Genomic DNA, 19,292 nt, shown 5'->3' with positions numbered 1-19,292 from the left:
CAGAGATCTGCTGCAGGCTGTCTTCTGCCTCCTGATTGTGCAGGGGTTAAGGCTTGGCTGCCGTGATGGGAAAGCTGTCCGGATCGATCCTGGTCTCTCAGCATTCCCAATTAAAACTGTTTTAAAGAGACAGGAAAGGCAAACGGCTCCCTCTTCACCCTTAAAACAAGCTTAATTTTAGCACCTAATTATGTGCAACACGGACAGATTGCTGCTTCCTTTGCCCAGCTGCTGCTTGGGTTTGCTCTCACAGGATGCTCACCCTCACTGGGATAAAGGCTGTGCTGGGGTGGGGAAGAAAGGCTGTCAGAGGGCAGCAAGCCTGGCTGAACAGCGAGGCTGGCAGCATGCTGCTGGCTCTGCCACTCACCTGCTCTCTGACCTGGGGCTTGTGACAGTGGCACTTAGGGCTTTGCTTTCCCTGCCTCTAAACACAAAGGGTGATTTTCCTCCTGAGCATGGTGCTTAGAGACACAGGGCCACGAAATGCTAAACCAGAGCAGTAAAAGCATTCTGGTAGCCTAATGACAGCTCCAGAGAATGAAGAGAACCCATCCATTCCCCCCACCCCTCCACCCCCCATCTTTTAAAACACAGCTAATGAAAAGAAAGCCCCAGCCCCGGCTGGGAGCAGGCAGTGACCGTGGCAGCGATGCAGCGAATGCAGGGAGCGGGCTGCAGTGCTGGAATGTGGTTACACGGCTGTTTGCAAATTAATGGCTAAATCAATTAAATGCAAGCAGGGGATTTCTCCTGAGGAAAGCCGTCTCCACCGCCAGCAGAAGGGGAGGGGTTGTGGAGCAGGGATGACACAGTCAGGCTCGCGAATCACCAGCAGTGTGCATGCTTTAATCCATTAACGGGGGGGGTTTATCTCTGATCATAAAAAGCAGGTTACACTCGGCCGGGAAGGGAGCGAGGCTTGGAGGAGAGGGGAGGGGAGAGAAAAAGAGAGACAGACAGAGACAGAAAGCAAGAGGCAAAGAGCAGGATTCGCTGGGTGGATCGCCTGAAAGCCGGGGGCTGGCAATGAGGGCTCTCCGGAGAGCAGTTCCTCGGCACCCCCTGCGCTCCCCCGGCGGGGCCGCGGGCAGGCAGCGGCTCGGCGCTGCTGACAAGTGCTAAGCCCTCCTCGCAGCTTGATGGGCACCCCCGGTGCTGCTCTGCACGTCTCGGAGAGCGTTGACGTGGGAAGGAGCGGCGAAGGGGGGGCTGGAGGAGCGAGCTGCGGCTCCTCTAAAACTCCGGAGGGCATGCGAGGCTGCGGGCAGGCTGGGGAGGAGGCCGAGGCCAGCGCGCCCCGCACCATGCGCCCCGGCCGCCCGCGCCGCGCCGTTCCGGACATGCCCCTCCTGTGAGCGGACGCACCATGAGCATCTGGGAGGTGATCCTGGCTTTCGTGGTGGTGGTGCTGATGCTCGTGGCCCTGCTGGCCAACGTGCTGGTGCTGATGTGCTTCCTGTACAGCGCTGACATCCGCAAGCAGGTCCCAGGATTGTTCATCCTCAACCTCACCTTCTGCAACCTGTTGATGACTGTTCTCAACATGCCCCTGACCTTGGCTGGGATCATTTACAAGAGTCAACCGGCAGGAGATCACATCTGCCACATTGTGGGCTTCCTGGAGACTTTTCTCACCACGAACTCCATGCTGAGCATGGCAGCTTTGAGCATTGACAGGTGGATTGCTGTGGTCTTCCCTCTCAGTTACCACTCCAAAATGAGGTACAGAGATGCTGCTCTGATACTGAGCTACACGTGGTTGCACTCCGTGTCCTTCCCCATAGTGGCAGCGTCTCTCTCCTGGGTGGGTTTCCATCACCTCTATGCCTCCTGCACCCTGTACAACAAGAGACCAGAGGATAGGACACAGTTTGTGATTTTCACTGTGGTCTTTCACACCCTCAGCTTCCTCCTCTCCCTTGTAGTCTTGTGTTTCACATATCTCAAAGTGCTGAAGGTGGCACGGTTTCACTGTAAGCGGATTGATGTGATCACTATGCAGACCCTGGTGCTGCTTGTGGACATCCACCCCAGGTAAGGTGCTGTGTGTTCAGCACGGGGGACTGCTCACCGCAGAGGAATCGAGGACGGGCTGCAGGGTTACCTTAAATACAGTCTGATCTGTGGCATAGCAGAGGATGGGGAGGGGGAGGAAAACAGCATCCTCCTTCTGTTCTGCATGTTTCTTTTCACTCGTGTTGGGTTTTCTGGCTGCAGAAGCAACTCCGTTGTTGTTGTTGTCCTTAAAGGTTTGCTTTGACTGAGCATGCACTGTCCCTTGAGACAGCCATCAGGTCGCTGCCCTTGTTCTCTGCAGGGGGACTTAGCGGTTGATAGATTTGTGTTTTTTCACACTGCCAGCCCCAAGGGTGCTGGATCCCCAGGAGGGAGCAAGCTGGGATTGCACATGTCCCTTTGGTTGCAGTTCAGGAAGGGAGCTGGGCGCTGTGTGCTCTTCCCTTGGCAGCTCCCAGTACAGCTCCCTACCGCTGTACTCTCTCTAACTTTCCCAAAGGCAGGATTGTAGGGGGATAACCCCTGCAAAATTCATATGCTTGGATGCCCCAACTGAAATCCGAGCCAGAGAGACCTCAGTAGCAATGCCAATATGACAAGCAAGGGATGTATAGAATCTGTTTTAAATGAGAGCCCCTTGTGCCTAGGCAGAGGAGGAGAAAAGTCTCTGGGAGCTGGGATGAAAATAGGCTTGAAAGCAAGCACCAGGCAGGATGAATGTGTGCTGGGATTATGCACAAACTATACATCTTGTCTGAATAGGCTGTGTCTGGGTCTGGAAGGGCTGCAGATTTGGCTGGAGGAGGGATGGTGGGAGAGACAGCTTGCCCCGGGTCAGTGGTGAAGCTGGAGGAGAGAAAGTCTTGCAGGGTGTAAGTTCAAGGGTGCTGCTGGGCAGGGAGCAGTGCTGGTGAGGAGCTGGGGAAGATGCCCAGAGTTCAGGGGAGGAGGAAGTCAGAGTGGGCTGTGATGGCTCTTCCCATGAGATATGGAAAGAAGGAAACAGAGAGGACTGAAACAGGCACAGCTGGAAGGATGTGGGACCAGGCTGGTGGGAAGGGAGCAACAAGATGTGCCAGAGTAATCTCCCTGGGAAATGGGAATTTGAGAAATGAATCTGCACCACTGGGGCAGGTCAGAGAGGCATAGTGTGGCTGATGGATCAGCATAACCTGGCTGAGGGGCTTGGATTTGCTGGGGCAGATGGGACTAAGACCCATCCAGGACTGGCATAAAGCGTCAGAGTCAGCGAGGGAGCTGTGTGAAGGGGAAAACCAGAGACACTGGCCTCGGTGTGGAAAGGAATCAGCCTGGTTTGCTCAGGGGTGCTGGTTTGTCCTAGGGCTTATTGTGGCTGGAGTGAGTGACTGGAGAGGGACAGGCCTGATGTATTTGCCTGGAAAAAAAGGGAGACAGTGGTTTGGCTAAGTAGGGTGACAGAGCAGCTGTGAGGAGTGCATGTGGTGCTTGGGAGAGAGTCAGAGGCAGGATCTTGAGGTTCAGACTTTCTCTGTAGAGGCTGAAGGGAAGGGAAATGTCTTTCAGGAAAATGCTGGCAGTGCAGGGATATGTCTGATATAGGGGAAGAAGTCTGCCTGGAAGAGAGGAAAGCCAGGGCAGTTGAGGAGGGCAGTCCCATGCCAGGCATCCCACCTGGACATCCTCTCTCCACTTACTGTCCTGCGCTCTGCAAGCTGGAGGCAAACATCAGCTCTCTCCATGTGCAGCCAGCCAGGAGCAGAGCTGCAGGACTGAGCACATGTGTCTGTCCTCAAAAAAAGGGCACATTTTGGGGATTCCTAAGCCTAAGGCAAATAAGTCTGAAAGGATCAGAGCAGGACAGCACACTGCTAGAAGTGCAGAAACATTTGCTCAGGGTTCTCCAGTTAAGCTGTTTGATCTGATCTGTCTCTTGACCAAGAATGTGGGAGCAGACCTTTGGGCAAGCCCTGCTACTGTTTCTTGAGAAACACGTGTGTAAATCTTCCCTTATCCCCCGAGGCAGAGGAGGAAAACACTCCCCGCTCCTCCGCGCTGTCTGCTTGCTAAGCGTGCCCTGGCTGCCCTTGACTCCTGCAGCGCCGTGCGCTGTGGTGGTTGCCCTCGGGGCAGTGCCGTGCAGCTGCCGGGGCTGCTGGCACCATCTCTGCTAATGCTGGAAGTGTGCCTGGGCTGCACAGCAAACTTTGAGAAAAAGGACCAAAATCTCCGTGGTATTTATCCTCCTCTGCATTCCTTTCCTGGCCTTAGGTTACTGTGAGGGTGTTTGTGCATTTTGTGGTCACCTCACTGAGGAGTGGATTCAGTGGGGCTGAGAGATGCTACCTCCTTTCTTCAGAGCAGACGGAGTGGTACAGGCACTTTCCTGGCAGGAACCTGCATTAGTAACTCCTCTCTGTTTCTCACATCAGATTATTCTGATGCCTCTCTCTAAGAAAGGAGAGTTTTAGCTTCTGTGCTAGACTACAGAGCTGTGGCCAACTTGATCTGTAGTGGTGCTGCCTTAACTGGTGACGGCTACCATCGCTGAAAGGGTCAGACCTCAAACCCCATCTGGAAGCATGCCTGTGCAACCTGATCCAGGCGACCCTGCTTTAGTGGGGTGCTTGGACTAGGTGACCTCAATAGGTCCCTTCAGGCTCCCACCATTCTGTGATTCTGTGATTGCTTTCCAAAGCTCTGGCACTGCAAAGGCATCACCTGGAGGATGGAAGTGGTGCACCCCAGGGGCAGCTTCAGTGTTTGTTGTAGTGCCCAACAGTACAGACACAGATGATCCGAGAAGGCACACCAGAGAACAAAGTTTGTAAGCCCACCTTAGACTACCCTGGCTGCTCTGGCTTTTTGCTAGGTCTAGTTTCAATGCTGAGAAATGTGGATGGACAATTTTCTGCTTCCTGTGAGTCAGAATCTGCCCTCAAGGAGGCCTAGTGACAGGCGTGGTGACAGATGGCTTTATTACCTGTGACTTGCAGAGACACGAGTGAGCTTCTGAAGATCATTGGAGATGAGCACAAAGCAACCCCCTAAATCCCACACAAACTGGTGTGAATGTTGAGGGCACGTGTCCTTTCAAGGCAGCTAAGGCATTTGTATGCAGTCCTGATTTTTCTGGGCTTTGTTCTGAAGACCAAGAGACCCTTGGTGCTGTGAAAGGTCTGGGCAAGTTGCCTAAGCACTTGACCCATGTATTTCTCCACTCAAATTATCTCTACTCCCTTGTGGTGCATCCAGGGCTACACAGCTTACAGTCCAGTATCTCATAAACTTCGTTTAAAACACCAAACCTTCAAAGGGATACACCTCAGATTTTCCAGGACATGAAGCTCTGTAAAGGAAAGCTTGGTCAACACCCCAGTTCTAGTGCTAGTGTCGTTGCTGGAGCCTGCATGCATGTTCTTCTCTTGGTGCATGAGAGTGTGTGCAGCAGCAAAGCACCCAGCTGTGGACACGCTCTGTGTGAAGCGGGGGGATGGACTGCCTGCCTCTGTGCTCCAGGGTTTATTAGCTACGTTTGGAAAGGCTGAACTAAAGAAATTGCTTGAAGTCTATCAGGACTTCTCAAACCAAGTCAGGAGTCAAAGACGGCTTTGTATGTGTCAGTAAGTTATGGCTGGGGAAGCTGTTCGAGGCAAAACCACTCCTGCCTCTACACCCCAGCATCGCTTTTCCTGTATTGCCATGTGCCTGGGATACTATGAACTTAGTAACTAAGGTCTTAAATGAAGCTGTCAGACCTCTAAAATCATTTCTGCACCTAAAACCAGTCCAAGTTCCCCAGTGCTTGCAGACAGGAGAGCACTCAGGTTCCCCTGAAAAGGTGCAGGTGTTTTCCCTTGTCAGCTCTCATCTCTAGCTGCAAATGGCTCAGACGCAGAACACAGAACCCCAGGACAGAAAGGACCTCAAGGATCATCTGGTCCAGTCTCTCTTGGCAAAGCACAGTCTAGACAAGACAGCCCAGCACCCTGTCCAGATGGATCTTAAAGGTGTCCAGTGCTGGGGACTCCACCACTCTCCTGGGACATTATTCCGAGGGCTGCAGATTCTCACTGGGAAGTTCCTCCTCTTGTGTCTGGCTGGAACCTCCCCAGCAGCGACTCGTACCCATTGCCCCTTGTCTTCCCCACCTGCCTCCTTGTAAGAAGGGAGGCTCCATCTTCTTCTTAACCACCCTTTAAATACTGGAACATGCTGATGGGTCTCCTCTGAGCCTTTCCTGAGTGCTGAACAAACCCAGCTCTCTCAGCCTTTCCTCACATGGCAGCTTCCCAGAACGTGTAGCACTTCTAGATGTGTTGTCATTCTACTTGGACACATTCCTTAAGAGTAAGGTGGTTTGTTATTTCAAGCATGAAACCCTTTTTCTCCTGTATTTGTTCATTTTGCCAGCATGGTAGCTGCTCTGGGGACTGGCAGTGTAAGACCATGTGTGAAACAGATCAGAGGAAACCTTTCCTCAAACACAGCCAAAAGATAACAAAACTCACTGCCATGGGGGCCACCAAAGAACACAGAGCCTCAGAACTCAGCATGCATTTAGGTGATGATCAAACCCTTGCAGGTACCGCAGGCAGTATAAAGTCAACTCCTAGAGGGGGATCTCAGGAGCACAGTCTGGCTTTGGCCTTGCTCTTTCCCAAAGGGACAGTTTGGGTACAGATGGCTCTGGAGCTCTGGGAGATACAAATGCTGCTGTCCATCCAGACTGGATCCACTTCCTTCAAAATGCACAGGGGTCACACAAGCAGGCAGAGGAGGAGGACGATGGGTCCTCATGCTGTCACTTTCTTGGGAAGCAAATGTGCTGACCTCAAAGATGATTTACCTGCAGAGGAAATGTGGCCTTAGCCCCATGCTCCCATCACCTTCCCAACACCACACCAGCCTAAGCAGCTCTCTAGTGGCCTGATGAGACCACCACTGGAAATCTCTAAGGAGAAACGATTATGCTAAAATGTCACAGGTAGGAAAAAGCCCCAAGGTGTGAGAAGTTTGTGTCTGTTTTGACAGGAACGAGACTGGTTTGAGGTGAGGACCTGGACCATCACAGCTCTGTGGCTTTGTTGTGCAGTTCTGGGCTTGGCAGAGCCTTGTCAGAGCTGCCGCCCAGGGATTTATGGCCACCCAGTTCAGAGCTATGGGCTGCAGTGATTTCTCCTGTGCTGTGCTGCATGTGCAGAAGGTGGTTTTGCTGTTATGATTTTATTGTGGCTTATTGCTTATCTGGCTGGGAAGTTTCTCCTCTCTAGTACAGTGGTGTTGGAATTGGTGTTTCCAGGGAAGCAGCATGCTGCCTACCCAGCACTGCATATTTCCTACAACTCTGAACAGCATGAGGCAAACTCTGCCCTGCAAATACAGCCCACAGGAACTCAGAAAGGGGCTGCAGCTGCATTCCAGGCTAAACTGCACCATTTTGACTAGATCCAAACTGACGGAATGGAGTTGTGTACCACAGTGGGTTTGGAGGAGATGATCCCACAGTGCATCCACACTTGGTATCATCCCACATAAGCCAACAGTAGGTGAACTGGTGAACTTGTGTGAACACAGCACTTGTTGTACTGATTGATTTCCATCATTCCACAAGTAAAGGCATTGCAGTCTGCTACCTGATGTCATGATCCTTGTTCTTGTTTGTGTTGACTGTCACGCAGCGTAAGAGAGCGTTGTCTAGAGGAGCAGCGGCGGCGGAGGCAGCGAGCGACCAAGAAAATCAGTACCTTCATCGGTACTTTCATACTCTGTTTTGCACCTTATGTAATTACAAGGTAAGTACCCACCTGCAGCCTGGAGAAGGCTGCTGAGATGCACTCTTCATGCAGAGAAGTAGGGCACTATGAGCCATGAAAATGGCCTCCTATGAAAATTTGATGTGCTCTTTCCGCTCCTGAGGCAGATTGCATTTGCTGAACTAACAACACCCTCTGAAGTGTCACAGCACCTGCCCAATGCAACCCTGACGCAGTCTGGGGGTCAAAATCTGTTTGATTGTCCCAGCTGAGATGTTGGTCTCATGAGGGTGATTTAGGAAGCTGGTCCCCAGGATTTTGCAGACTTTTTTGGATCAAGGGATCAACTACTCCTTGGATTGCCTCCCTTCTCAGAGGTGATCTGCAGGGGAAGATATTTGTCTGAATAGGTCAGACTATAAAAATCTGGTCCCCAAGGTCCAGCTGAGGTGGAAACATGGTCCATGGACTTAAATGATAGTTTTGTCTGACTGGATAGAGTTTATTAGTCATAAACATCAGCTATCAAAGCTGTTCTAGCTCACAGCTGAAATAAATTCTTGTGATTTATGGCCAGATGTCTGCCTCTCTTCTGGCTTATCTTTGGAAATGGCTCCTGTGGGAAACACAGAATTACTCCTATGAAACAAACAAGAAATATTTAAAAGTGAGTGTATCCAAAGACTGTTGTGGAAGGAAATTTACAGCTTGCATTCTTTATTAAAAGCCTTAGGGGGAAATGCAATGCTGCTCTGCAGGCCACAGAGAGGGGCAGGCAGTTTTCAAGGATTGCCCACACCAGCGCTGTCAAGCAGAAATTATTTGGGCTGACTTTAGTCAAACTCAGATCCACCATGAAAAATCTTTGGAAAACTGAATTAAGGCATCACAAGTGAGTTGTGGGCACAGAGCCAAGCCCAGGCTTTCCCAGGTTAATAAAATATCCTGGATTCCTAACAAAACAGTTCCCAAGGTCTCGTAGTCCCTTAGTGGAAATGGCAACCTGCATGTCCATCGGTTTTGTGGTGCCGATCATAATAGCTAATTGATTCCTGCTGGTGGTGTGTAACGGCTTTGCAAGTACATTGCATTTGACTCTGCTTTTACCTAGTAGTCAGAAAAACACATTCCCTGCCCCACACTCTCCAAGGGTATGAAAGGAGTTACAGCCATGGACCTGTACCCTCAGTTCTCAGGCTATGAGGCATTAGAGTATTTGCTTCATCACAAATGGTTACATTTCATTTTGTGTTGGGACTCTGGAACATCATCAACAGTCACAGAGTAGCTCATGGCTTTGTCCTGAGTGATGCCAAGAGCTCTAACCAGGACTGCCCAAAGTACTCTTGTGCTTCTCCACAGGCATCCCAGCCCAGCATCCATGCCCCATGTCCCCACCTCCTCTTAACTCTCTGGTGTCCTTGTAGCCCTAAGATACAGAGGAGAGGCCAGAAAAATCCTGATCCTCCTCCCTTCAGTCTATACAAGGATCACTTACATGTTCTGAGCCTTCAGCCTGTTGAGGACTAATAGCTTTGCCACACAGAGAGAGAAGAGTCAAGATCTAGGGCCTGCAATGCATGAAGGGCTGGGCACGTGCCAGGTGTGCCAGAGGGTAAAGGCCATCATCTTCCTGGCTTTTCAGCTCTGACACCTTTAGAGGGATTGACGAGCAACAAGATATGGGGAAGTCACTCTTCTGCTACTTGCTGGACACCACACTACATGCATGGGGGTGCATTACTGTCCCTCCCTCTGCCTCTCACACAGCAGTTGAGGGGGATGAAGCCCAGGGGATTAGGAGGCTTTTGAGCTTAATCGTATAAGGAAATATTTTCTGGACTGTGTCCAGCTCTTTGCATTCACGAGACAGAAGCAGTCAATCACAGCTCAAGGCAGTGAGCAGGAGCCAGCTGAATTGCTCAGCCTCTCATTTGGACAGCCAGCTCTAATCAGCAGCATGCCTAACTTATGTTTTTCAGTGCTCCATGAAGTGAGCTCTGAAGGCTGCAGAACACAAGGTTTCACTGTAACAACAGCTTGCTGCTTATCATAGAATCATAGAATTGTCAGGCCATGGGCAGGGACACCTCACACCAGAGCAGGTTGCTCACAGCCACATCCAGCCTGGCCTTAAAAACTCCCAGGGATGAGGCTTCCACCACCTCCCTGGGCAGCCTGTGCCAGTCTCTCACCACCCTCATGGGGAAGAACTTCTTCCTGACACCCAGTCTGAATCTCCCCCTTTCTAGTTTTGTTTCCACACTAAAACAATGAGTTGTCTCTAGCAGTCCCATGAAGCAGTGAGGCAGCTGATATTACAACCCCGGCCAGATAACATCTGCTCCGGGTAAACCAGAGATTTCCAGGTTACACTCCATTGTGTATCAACACAACACCCTTCTAATTGCTTCAGTGGCTGACCTTAAGCAGTGCTCCACTAGACTGTGGTTCTGCTTGGCTCTGTTGCAGTGTGCCAGAGGTGTTATCCCATACCCTGCATTTCTAGGGAGAGCCTGGTTCTGCTTTGTGAAACTTCTGTTAGCACACCCCTGTTCTTTTGCTACATTTATCATTATATGATTAAATAACATCGCTCCAAACCTACTCTTTCCAAGGAGCTTTTCACAGGGGAAGTTAAACTAAGTCATGCCAATGTCTGATATTAATTTCCAAGTGCGGGCGTTTCATCCTGGCACGCAGGGCTGTGCTCCTGGGAGCTAATAAGTGCTGTCACTGTGTGAGGAAATTGGCTTGAAATTAAAAATCCTGAAGTAATATCAGAAGGAAATTCATAGTTCCAAGCCCTTGGGTTACAGAGGAGGATGGTGGAACAGGCAGGAGATTAAAATTCTCTTGTATCATCTCAGGGGAACAAGGGGTGAGCAAACTCTGTGTTAGAGGGGTTCCCTGCTCTCCGCATGCAGATCTTCCTGGGGTAGAGAAGCAAGTTCAGGATTCCCCTGCAAGCTTTGTTCTTACCTGTGTGTGCACATAAACACACACAGTCCCTGATGTGTTTGGTGGGAGTGACCTCCCAGTCCTCATCAAAAGCCTCAGCTGACGTGAGGCAGAGTTATTGTCCTCCTGAACAGAAAAGCTTGCAGTTGCAGTCTGGCTCTGCTGCTTGCTGTCATCACATCTGCCTCACGTCTATGTGCTGACAGGGGGCTCCTGCAGCTCTGGAGCACAGCAGAGGCTAGAAGCAGTGGATGGCAAGATTTATTGCAGGAGATTTAAAAGATTAGGCACAAGAGTTCAAAACCAGCTGCCCACTGTAAAGTATGCACCACGACCTAACTGCCAACCTGCCAGCAGGCACTGCCATGGCACTGTTGTACCAAGAGGGATTTTTCACTGGCAAGAAATATGAAAGATTCACTTTACCAACCAATAAAGTGAAAATAAAGTTGAACCAGCATCAAGATAAAATCCATGGTCAGCTTATTCATATCATAAACACCAAAGAAACAGCTAAGGCCTAATTCTGATAGCCTGGGATTTGTGTGGGGAGAAGAATAATCATAACTAGAATCATAGAATCAATAAGGTTGGAAAAGACCTCAAGTCCAACCTGCCACCCAACACCTCCTGACAACTAAACCATGGCTCCAAGTGCCACATCCAAGCCTTTTTGAACACCTCCAGGGATGGTGACTCCACCACCTCCCTGGGCAGCACATCCCAATGGCCAATCTCTCTTGCTGGGAAGAACTTTCTCCTCACCTCGAGCCTAAACTTCCCCTGGTGCAGTTTGAGACTGTGTCCTCTTGTTCTGGTGCTGGTTGCCTGGAAGAAGAGACCAACCCCCACCTGGCTACAACCTCACTTCAGGTAGTTGTAGAAAGCAAGAAGGTCTCCCCCTGAGCCTCCTCTTCTCCAGGCTAAGCAACCCCAGCTCCCTCAGCCTCTCCTCACAGGGCTGTGCTCCAGACCCCTCCCCACTAGACTCAAAGAGGAACGTTAGGAGCACAGGCTGACAGGACTGAACTTACTCTTGGGAGAACTTTGTCATCTGCCAGCTCCACAATGCAGAGCCAGCTTTGTTTCACTTCTGAACAAGATGTTTGAGCTTGTCTGAGACCCTGGGTTGTTCAGAATGCTCTCCATAACTCAGTTAGGGTCTCAGGTGCAAGCAGTGCACAACAGTTGGTCACTGGATGTGCACTTGCTCAGCAAAATATTTCCCTGAAGTGCTAAAATGCAGATGTGTGTAAAGGGCTCCCAGTGTGTGATACCTGTGGAAAAGAGCAAGGTCTGAGTCTCCAGAGCAGCACCCTCATTGGTTTCCTGGGTGTCTGTTTGAAGTGGCACACACCCCAGAACAATACATTCCTACAACATTAACAAGGGATCACAGCAGAAGAGCTTATAGCTGGGAAATAAAATGACATTGAAGAGCAGGCAGTAGAAGAGTGGCTTATGAAGGCAGGATAGGGAATTACATAGCTGATACAGTAGGATTTCACTTACCAGGAGCACTGAAATATTAATGCTCCTTCCCTGAAAATGTCTTCTTTTTGGCTGAAACTGCTCATGAAAATGGAAGCTATGCATCTAATTTCCCTCTCAAATGAGAAACAAAACCTTCTTTCAAAGGCAATAATGTGATGTGCCTTGAAAGGCTGACATTTAATTGTGCCTGAAACGGGATCGCAGGGCTCAGGCTTTCATCTGCACGTCTGTGTTGCTGCCTGGTACCTGTGAATGTCATTCACTACAGAACATAACACACAGGAAGTGCAAAATGTGAAAATATCAGGGACAGGGAATGTAATCAAAGCAAATATTTCAATTTCTGCCCATAAAAATGTAAGCTTTTACTGGAGCAGTCGAGGAAGGCAAAATTCACAGCTCTGGGCAGGCAACCCTGAAGAGTCTGTTTGACATGCTCCAAATGGAGACCGCTAACGTCTTGTGGAGGTGATTGACAGGGACTCAGGCACACATTTGTCAGATTTTGGTCACTCAAAGCATCCTCTGAATTTAATTAAACTTTATCAAATTCACATCTGTAAAGCTTTCAGTAAAAGAACCTTATGAAATTCAACATAGGAAATTTAAAATGCAAAGAAGGCATCAAATCTGTGACATGGAGAATAAGGAGAGGAAGGATGGCTCAGGGTAGATGACAAAGTAAATAGGACTGGGTAGGTAATTAATTTCCAGAGTCTAATCTCATTTTAAGGCACATTAACATTGGTGGTGCCAGCTACATTTTATTAAACAAGGGAGAACACACCGGATGGGACCCCCAGCAGCTGGAGTAGGTGATCATTACATCCGAGTTTGGGTCCTGCTTTGGAAGGGAGATATCAACCCTGAGTTACAAGCAGAGGTTGGAAGAGCAGCATTTGCTTAGTTGAGCAACGGGACCGATGGGGATGCTTTGATAGCTCAGAGTGCTCATGGTGATCACCTAAGCCAGGCAGCACCAGTGAAAGGGCAAGAGCAGCTCCCAAGGGCTTTATGGAAGATAGCCTGGTCACCTCAAGTGTCCCACACATCTGTGAGCCCCAGGAGAGCTGTGGCTGGTCTCACCAGCCCTAAAAGCACCACGGCACAGGTGCACCTCACTGCCAGTGGAAGGGATACACAACAGAGCCAAGTAACTAGCACAAGGCAGACAGAACTGTGCTGGATCACAGAAGTACCAATACTGCAGCTAGCAAAAGCCACTCTGAGTGGCTAAAGCCCCAACACTGCCTGCAGACCCATGGTGCTGAGCATGTGCACAGATATCTGGGAAGAGACTGACCTTTTGCCATGGAGTTTGCTGTCCAGGCAAACCAGAACAGGGAGGGAAGACAGAAACTTGTAATCAGCAGTGTAAAAAATGAGGGCTGCTTAGTCCCATTTTTGTGCTCAAATGACTGAGGGTTGGAGCACACCTCTCCTGTGAAGAAAGGCTGAGAGATTTGGGGGTGTTCAGCCTGGAGAAGACAAGGCTGTGGGACACCTTATTTTAGCCTTTCTGTAATTAAAGGTATCCTTTCTGTACTAAAGGTATCCTGCTGTGACAGGACAAGGGGTGATGGCTTGAAACTAAAAGAGGTAGATTTAGTGTAGACAGAAGGAAGAAATCCTTTACAGTGAGGGTGGGGAAACCCTGGCACAGGCTGCCCAGAGTGATGGTTGCTGCCCTGTCCCTGGAAATATCCCAGGTCAGGTTGTCTGGGGCTCTGAGCAGCCTGATGTAGTTGAAGCTACGGCTCTGTGAAGTTCCACTTTTGTGCTCAAACGATGACCAGCCAGTACTGCAGCCAGTGCTGCTCTGAACTACATGATGTACTGAAAGTTTATGGAATGAGAGAAAAAAGGCTGAGGTAAAACATCCTCAGCTCTGAGCTGCCTGAGGTACCAACGCTCCGGTCGCTGCTGCTGCAGGAGTTGCATGCCACACTGCTCCCTGCCTTGGCTGAAGAAACTGCATCAAGTGAAGTATTCTGCAGGAAGGCTTTAGGAACAAAGATGTTATTTGCCATCCCATAGTGGGCCTCTCCAGCAGCACGTGCAGCTGTTTGTCCCCTAGAAACATCAACAGTTTCTCAACAGCTGCAGAGTTACATTGACCAGAACTGCCCTACAGAGCTGCTCAGAGAAATGGGGAGAGAAAACCTGGTGGAGCTACCAACACTTCACTGCCAAAACCACTCAGGGTCTTCTGAAGACTGCTTCATATCCTCATGGAGCTACCCCATTTCGCACTAAACCCTTCCGTATTTATTGAGGCAAATGGTCAAGAGAACCCTTTAGAAGGCAACACATCCAAGGGCCACTCTCAGCCCCTCAGTAAATGCAGAGCTAAATGTGCAGAGCGCTGAGGCCAGGATGCTCTCATAGGGGCTGTGGAGTCCCATCCTCCAGCAACAGCCCTCAAGCTGCCCTCAAGCAGTCTTAGGTTTGGGCAAGGGGAGGGCTACGTCCTCATGCTCATGAGCATGGCTTGCTTTCATTTTCTCTTTTCCCCTTGCAACTGCCCAGGCATAAATGGAGGTTTGGGGGTGGGGGTTCATGGGTTACAGTGTGCTGCTGCTCTCTTTTAATATGAAGATTCACTCCTTTGACCTCCCTCTCTCCACAGGCTTGTTGAATTATCCTCTGTGGTCCACATCAGCTCCCACTGGGGAATCATGTCCAAGTGCTTAGCTTACAGCAAAGTGGTTTCAGACCCTTTTGTGTACTCTTTGCTGCGGCATCAGTACAAGAAGACATGGAAAGACCTCATAAACAAGATCCTCAAAAGAAGCTCCATCAACTCCTCTGCCCTCACAAGCGAGCCGCACAATCGGAATGTTTTGCAGCTGAGTGAGTGAGGAGCCTGGTATGGGACCTGCAAGGCACAGCAAACAACACGTGATGGGAAACAAAAGTAGCTGGCCTACCCCTAGTAGCTATCCTCAGCTGCCAAGGCTTTGGGAGGCAGTCAAGGACATGCTGAAGCCCAGCCTGTGTCCCTCCAGTAGCCCATCTGACACCCAAGGCAGGCGGGCTGCCTCCAGCTCTTGCCTCCGACTAAAAGAGTGCTATTGATCTGTGGTCCTGCTGGCTTTGCAAATACAAACCTCTCATTGATTTCCATCAGCACTTGCACATAAATAGAGGGTAAAAAGCTAGTCCTCAGCAAAAGGACTCATGAAAGTCATGGGAGCAAACTGATGCCACCACAAGGTTATTCTGCAAAGCTGCACAGGGATATTTGTGCTGCAGGTAAGGCTCCCTCCAAGGCAGCTGCCAGCCTGGCCTTACAAAAACCACCCCAACCTGGCTGCTTGGCTATGTCATGTGTAGAAAAACACTCAGTAAGACAATTCTAATGGAAAAATCTCTACCTAGATACTCACACAATGCCCAACATGGCTTTCAAGTTCTTCTGACACCTGTTTTGTGAACACTCCTGTAGAACAGAAGGAGATGCCCAGTTCTGGCTGGATTCAGCCCTCTCTTATCTAAGGGTTTGTAAAGTCATTTCCACAGAATCCCATTATTCCCTCCTGATAACATTTCAGGAAGGTCAAGCCAGTGGATGAGATGGAAAGGTCACAATGCCTCCTGCCTACCTTCCAGCATATCTGAGCTCTAAAGAGATGCATTTTGCCCAAAGATGCAGAACTGGGCCCTGTGCCCAGGGGAAAAAAGTAATCTATTTTTTCTGAGGTGTTATTAATCCTGTTGGTTGGTTGGGTTTTTTCCTACAGGTATGCTACTTCAAGGAAAGATGAGCCTAAAATTGGGTTTTAAAGTATAATTTTCAAAGCAGGGATGCAAAGCCAACAGATTCCTTCTCCACCGTGAAAGTGCAGCCAATAAACTGCAAGTGCAGCTCCCAGAGCTCTGGACTGCAGCCATGCAGAGTAATGCTGCCAGGAACTGCCATTCATTCACTTCAGCCTGCAGCTAGCCCAGGCCTGAGCACCAGTGAGACTTTCAAACCAGGACAATCCTGGGTGGCACACCTCCTCTTCATTTTTGTTAGGTTATTTATTTCATTGTAAGCACAGCTACAGCTGGGAGATGGCTGCACAACTGTCGCACAGAGATGGGATGCTGAAGCCGTCCTCCAGCCTCTCAGGAAGAGTTACTTTCCTGGACGCTTTAAGCTTCTCTCAGTTCAGCAGAAGCACTATGGAATGGGAAAGCTTCCCAAGTGTTTTCTTATTGACTTAGCCCTAGAATAGCCAAAGCAATAACTAGTCAGTTGTCATTTCTGCTGCTATGACTTTTAGGAATGACTGAGTTCTGAAACAACTCACACCAATGCAGTGTCTTGTCCTTACAAACCCTTAAAATTCCTTTCAATCCATTGGCTTCAAATACTTCACATTTGTAATCTGACTGGCAAAAGACTTAACTCCAGTTCTGAGCTTAATTCTGCATGTGTTTTTCCCCCCCAGAAAATGACTTACAGTCCATAAGACATGAGAAATTAACTTTGTTTTGGTGTGGGTAGGTCAAGAAAGCTCCTGCTCCAGTGGCCATGAGGTAGGATAATGAACTAAATTAGAGCATTTCCTATTGCTTGTGCCAAGTGACCACCAGCAGTCATTCTGCAGGCATCAGCACATCCCATCTTGCAAGCTCTACCACAGACAGCAGTCTCCAATAGGACAGACATTCCATTTCTTTCATACCTTACACACTGGTACAGTTAGATAATGGCTGGGCTTGGGGAGCTTCAAGGTCTTTTCCAACCCAAACCATTCCATGCAGAAGTGTCCAGTGTTGGAGTTTCTGGCCAGTTACCTTTCTGAGGTAACTCAAAGTGAGGATGAACACAGCAATGAACATGGGGTAAGACCTCAGCTGCAGGTCTGGAGAGCTTTGCCAGGGTAAGATAAGGGTAAGGGCAAGCCCATGGCTGGTACCATAGCTGCCAGGAACCAGGTTAATCTGGAAACTCACATTGTCACCTGCTTTAGCAATGGGAGAATTAGTATAATGCTGATCATCATCTACCATCTAATAACAACTTGCAACATAACTACTGCTTTTACTTATAACCTCCCCTATAATTAGAATAAAATACACACATGAATATAGTCATAGAACTTAAGTAAGTTTGAACAAGACTGCAGTCACAATTAGCCCTTGGCCAGACAAAAGTCTACCTCATCTTCATCATGTCACCTCTTAGGCTTTGCTTAATTTTCTCAGGTGCATAGATAAAATCACCCAGCCCCTTACTTGGTCCTTAAGAAATCAAATCCCCTTGATTGTATCACAACACAGGATATTACAAATCTGGTTATTAGGGAGCTTAGACTGATAAAAAGCTCTCTGGCAGGTTGTTGTCTGCTTTGCTAACACCACTTTTGCTGAAGTAAATTGCAACAAGCTCATTGCTACAGTCCGGAGCTGTGCGCAGCTCATGCCTGTGGCTGCCGCCAAAGTCAGTGGGAGGTTTGTATGTTGATGAACCCAGTCCCAGAAGGGTTTCAAACTTCACATCGATTACTCAAACAGAATAAGAAAATTCCACCCCCCACCCCCCAAAAAAACCCCCAGCCAACAACAAAAAACCTACAACCCAACCCCATTCAGGGTAGCAGAAAGCTGGAGAGGGCTACGGCGCCGGACCTGCCTCATTCCACTCCTGTACCGCAGCCAGCCCCTGGCTGATCTGTGTCTCACCATCAGCAATAAACCTCTCCCCTTGTACATGTTCCTACATTTGTCTTTCTTTCGTGGTGCCTTTCTTCTAGAGCTAATCTTCTAACAGAGGATAACTATAGCTTCCCCTCCCTTACATCAGCTCTTTGACACATTGTCATATTTCCACCATCTGAAGCAAGCGGGAGGTGCAAACGCTGGTGCCTGGCAAACTGACTCAGTCCACAGAACAACAGTCAGAGCCCAACACTTCCTGCTGACGTTTTATAAGGTACTAGAAATACACTCCTGTGGCTTGTCAAGTGCTTGATATTCAGCTGAATTCTTATAGGCGACTGGCAAACCTTCCTGAGCTAAGTGATGAATGTGGCTGTGAGTAACTATCTGCTGAGTATTCTATGTGCTGTACACCACTTTGACTCCAGTGAGCTAGGGCAGTGATGGTAAATGTAATGCACAATGCTTTATGGTCTCTGCTTGTGAAGCAGAGCTGTTCTCTTCTCTAGCACCAATCCCTCTGTCTGTGATTTCCCATTTGTTATTTAAATATTTTGGCAAACTTTTGTAAAGTGTGGCTACAGTGTGTGCCCCAAATAGAGATCTGCATGAGCAAAACCCCCTCTGCAGCTGCTTCAGGCACCAGGCAGCTCCTCGCTATCTGCCAGCCATATGCAATATCTATTTCTCACAGGCATGCTCAATTAACATTCTCTTGCTGTTTGTGAATTTGGCAGGCAGAGCACTGGCAGATGATTAAGAGAATCCAGTCCACTGTGTCATCTTGCAGACTCTGAGCTTTCCCTTCCTTTGTTTCAATTACGTAACCTCAGAGCCCTGACAGTGAACTAGGATCCTGGGTATGCTCTGGTTTTGAGCCAGTTAGAATGTGAGGATCTGGGTATGTGCAGTGGGCCAAAACCACAGGAGAAAGATAAGAGTGTCCTGGAAAAGGGTTAAGTACCAGAACCTCCTTGCCATACATCAAGGCAGCAGTTGTTGTTTCACCTGAGGGCCAGGTCCCAGCAGGCAGCTGTACCCTGGGCTTACGAATCTCTCCTCTAAACTTGCAGGGCCCTGTTTTAATGCTAATTACCAACACATAGGATGTGGGCAGGACTTGGTGAGTCCCTCGGGTGTGCAAGTGTCTGTTTGCAGTGCCAGGCAGCCACATCCTTCTAAATAACCTTTCCCCTTTTCCCACTCTTTGGCTCAGACCCCAGCAGCACTCCTCTCACTGGCCCTTCATCAGACTTCTTATAACCACCTTTATTTCCAAAAGAAGGTCAAATCTAGATATGAAAAATGTCCCAGACAAACCCTCATGAAGCCTGATGGCTTTTGCAGCCATAGCTGTGTGTGTCACAGGACCACAGGCCAGCTGAGGCTGGGAGGGAACTCTGGCAATCATCTTGTCCAGCCCCCAAGAAG

The 19,292-nt window shown here is 49.3% G+C and overlaps 1 protein-coding gene across 1 annotated transcript; it reads left to right on the top strand.

Moving 5' to 3' along the window:
- The first annotated feature begins 985 nt into the window (after positions 1-985).
- On the top strand, positions 986-17,108 carry GPR26 (G protein-coupled receptor 26). Its single transcript, XM_009910400.2, has 3 exons — positions 986-2,037; positions 7,680-7,793; positions 14,839-17,108. The coding sequence occupies exons 1-3, from the start codon at positions 1,370-1,372 to the stop codon at positions 15,068-15,070; spliced, it is 1,014 nt and encodes a 337-aa protein (XP_009908702.2). The 5' UTR covers positions 986-1,369; the 3' UTR covers positions 15,071-17,108.
- Positions 17,109-19,292: the final 2,184 nt, after the last annotated feature.

Source organism: Dryobates pubescens, chromosome 8 (assembly GCF_014839835.1).
Source record: "Dryobates pubescens isolate bDryPub1 chromosome 8, bDryPub1.pri, whole genome shotgun sequence".
In the NCBI taxonomy this organism is placed as follows: Eukaryota; Metazoa; Chordata; class Aves; order Piciformes; family Picidae; genus Dryobates; species Dryobates pubescens.
The sequence above is the reverse complement of the archived record's forward strand: the minus strand, read 5'-3'. Positions and strand labels throughout refer to the sequence as shown.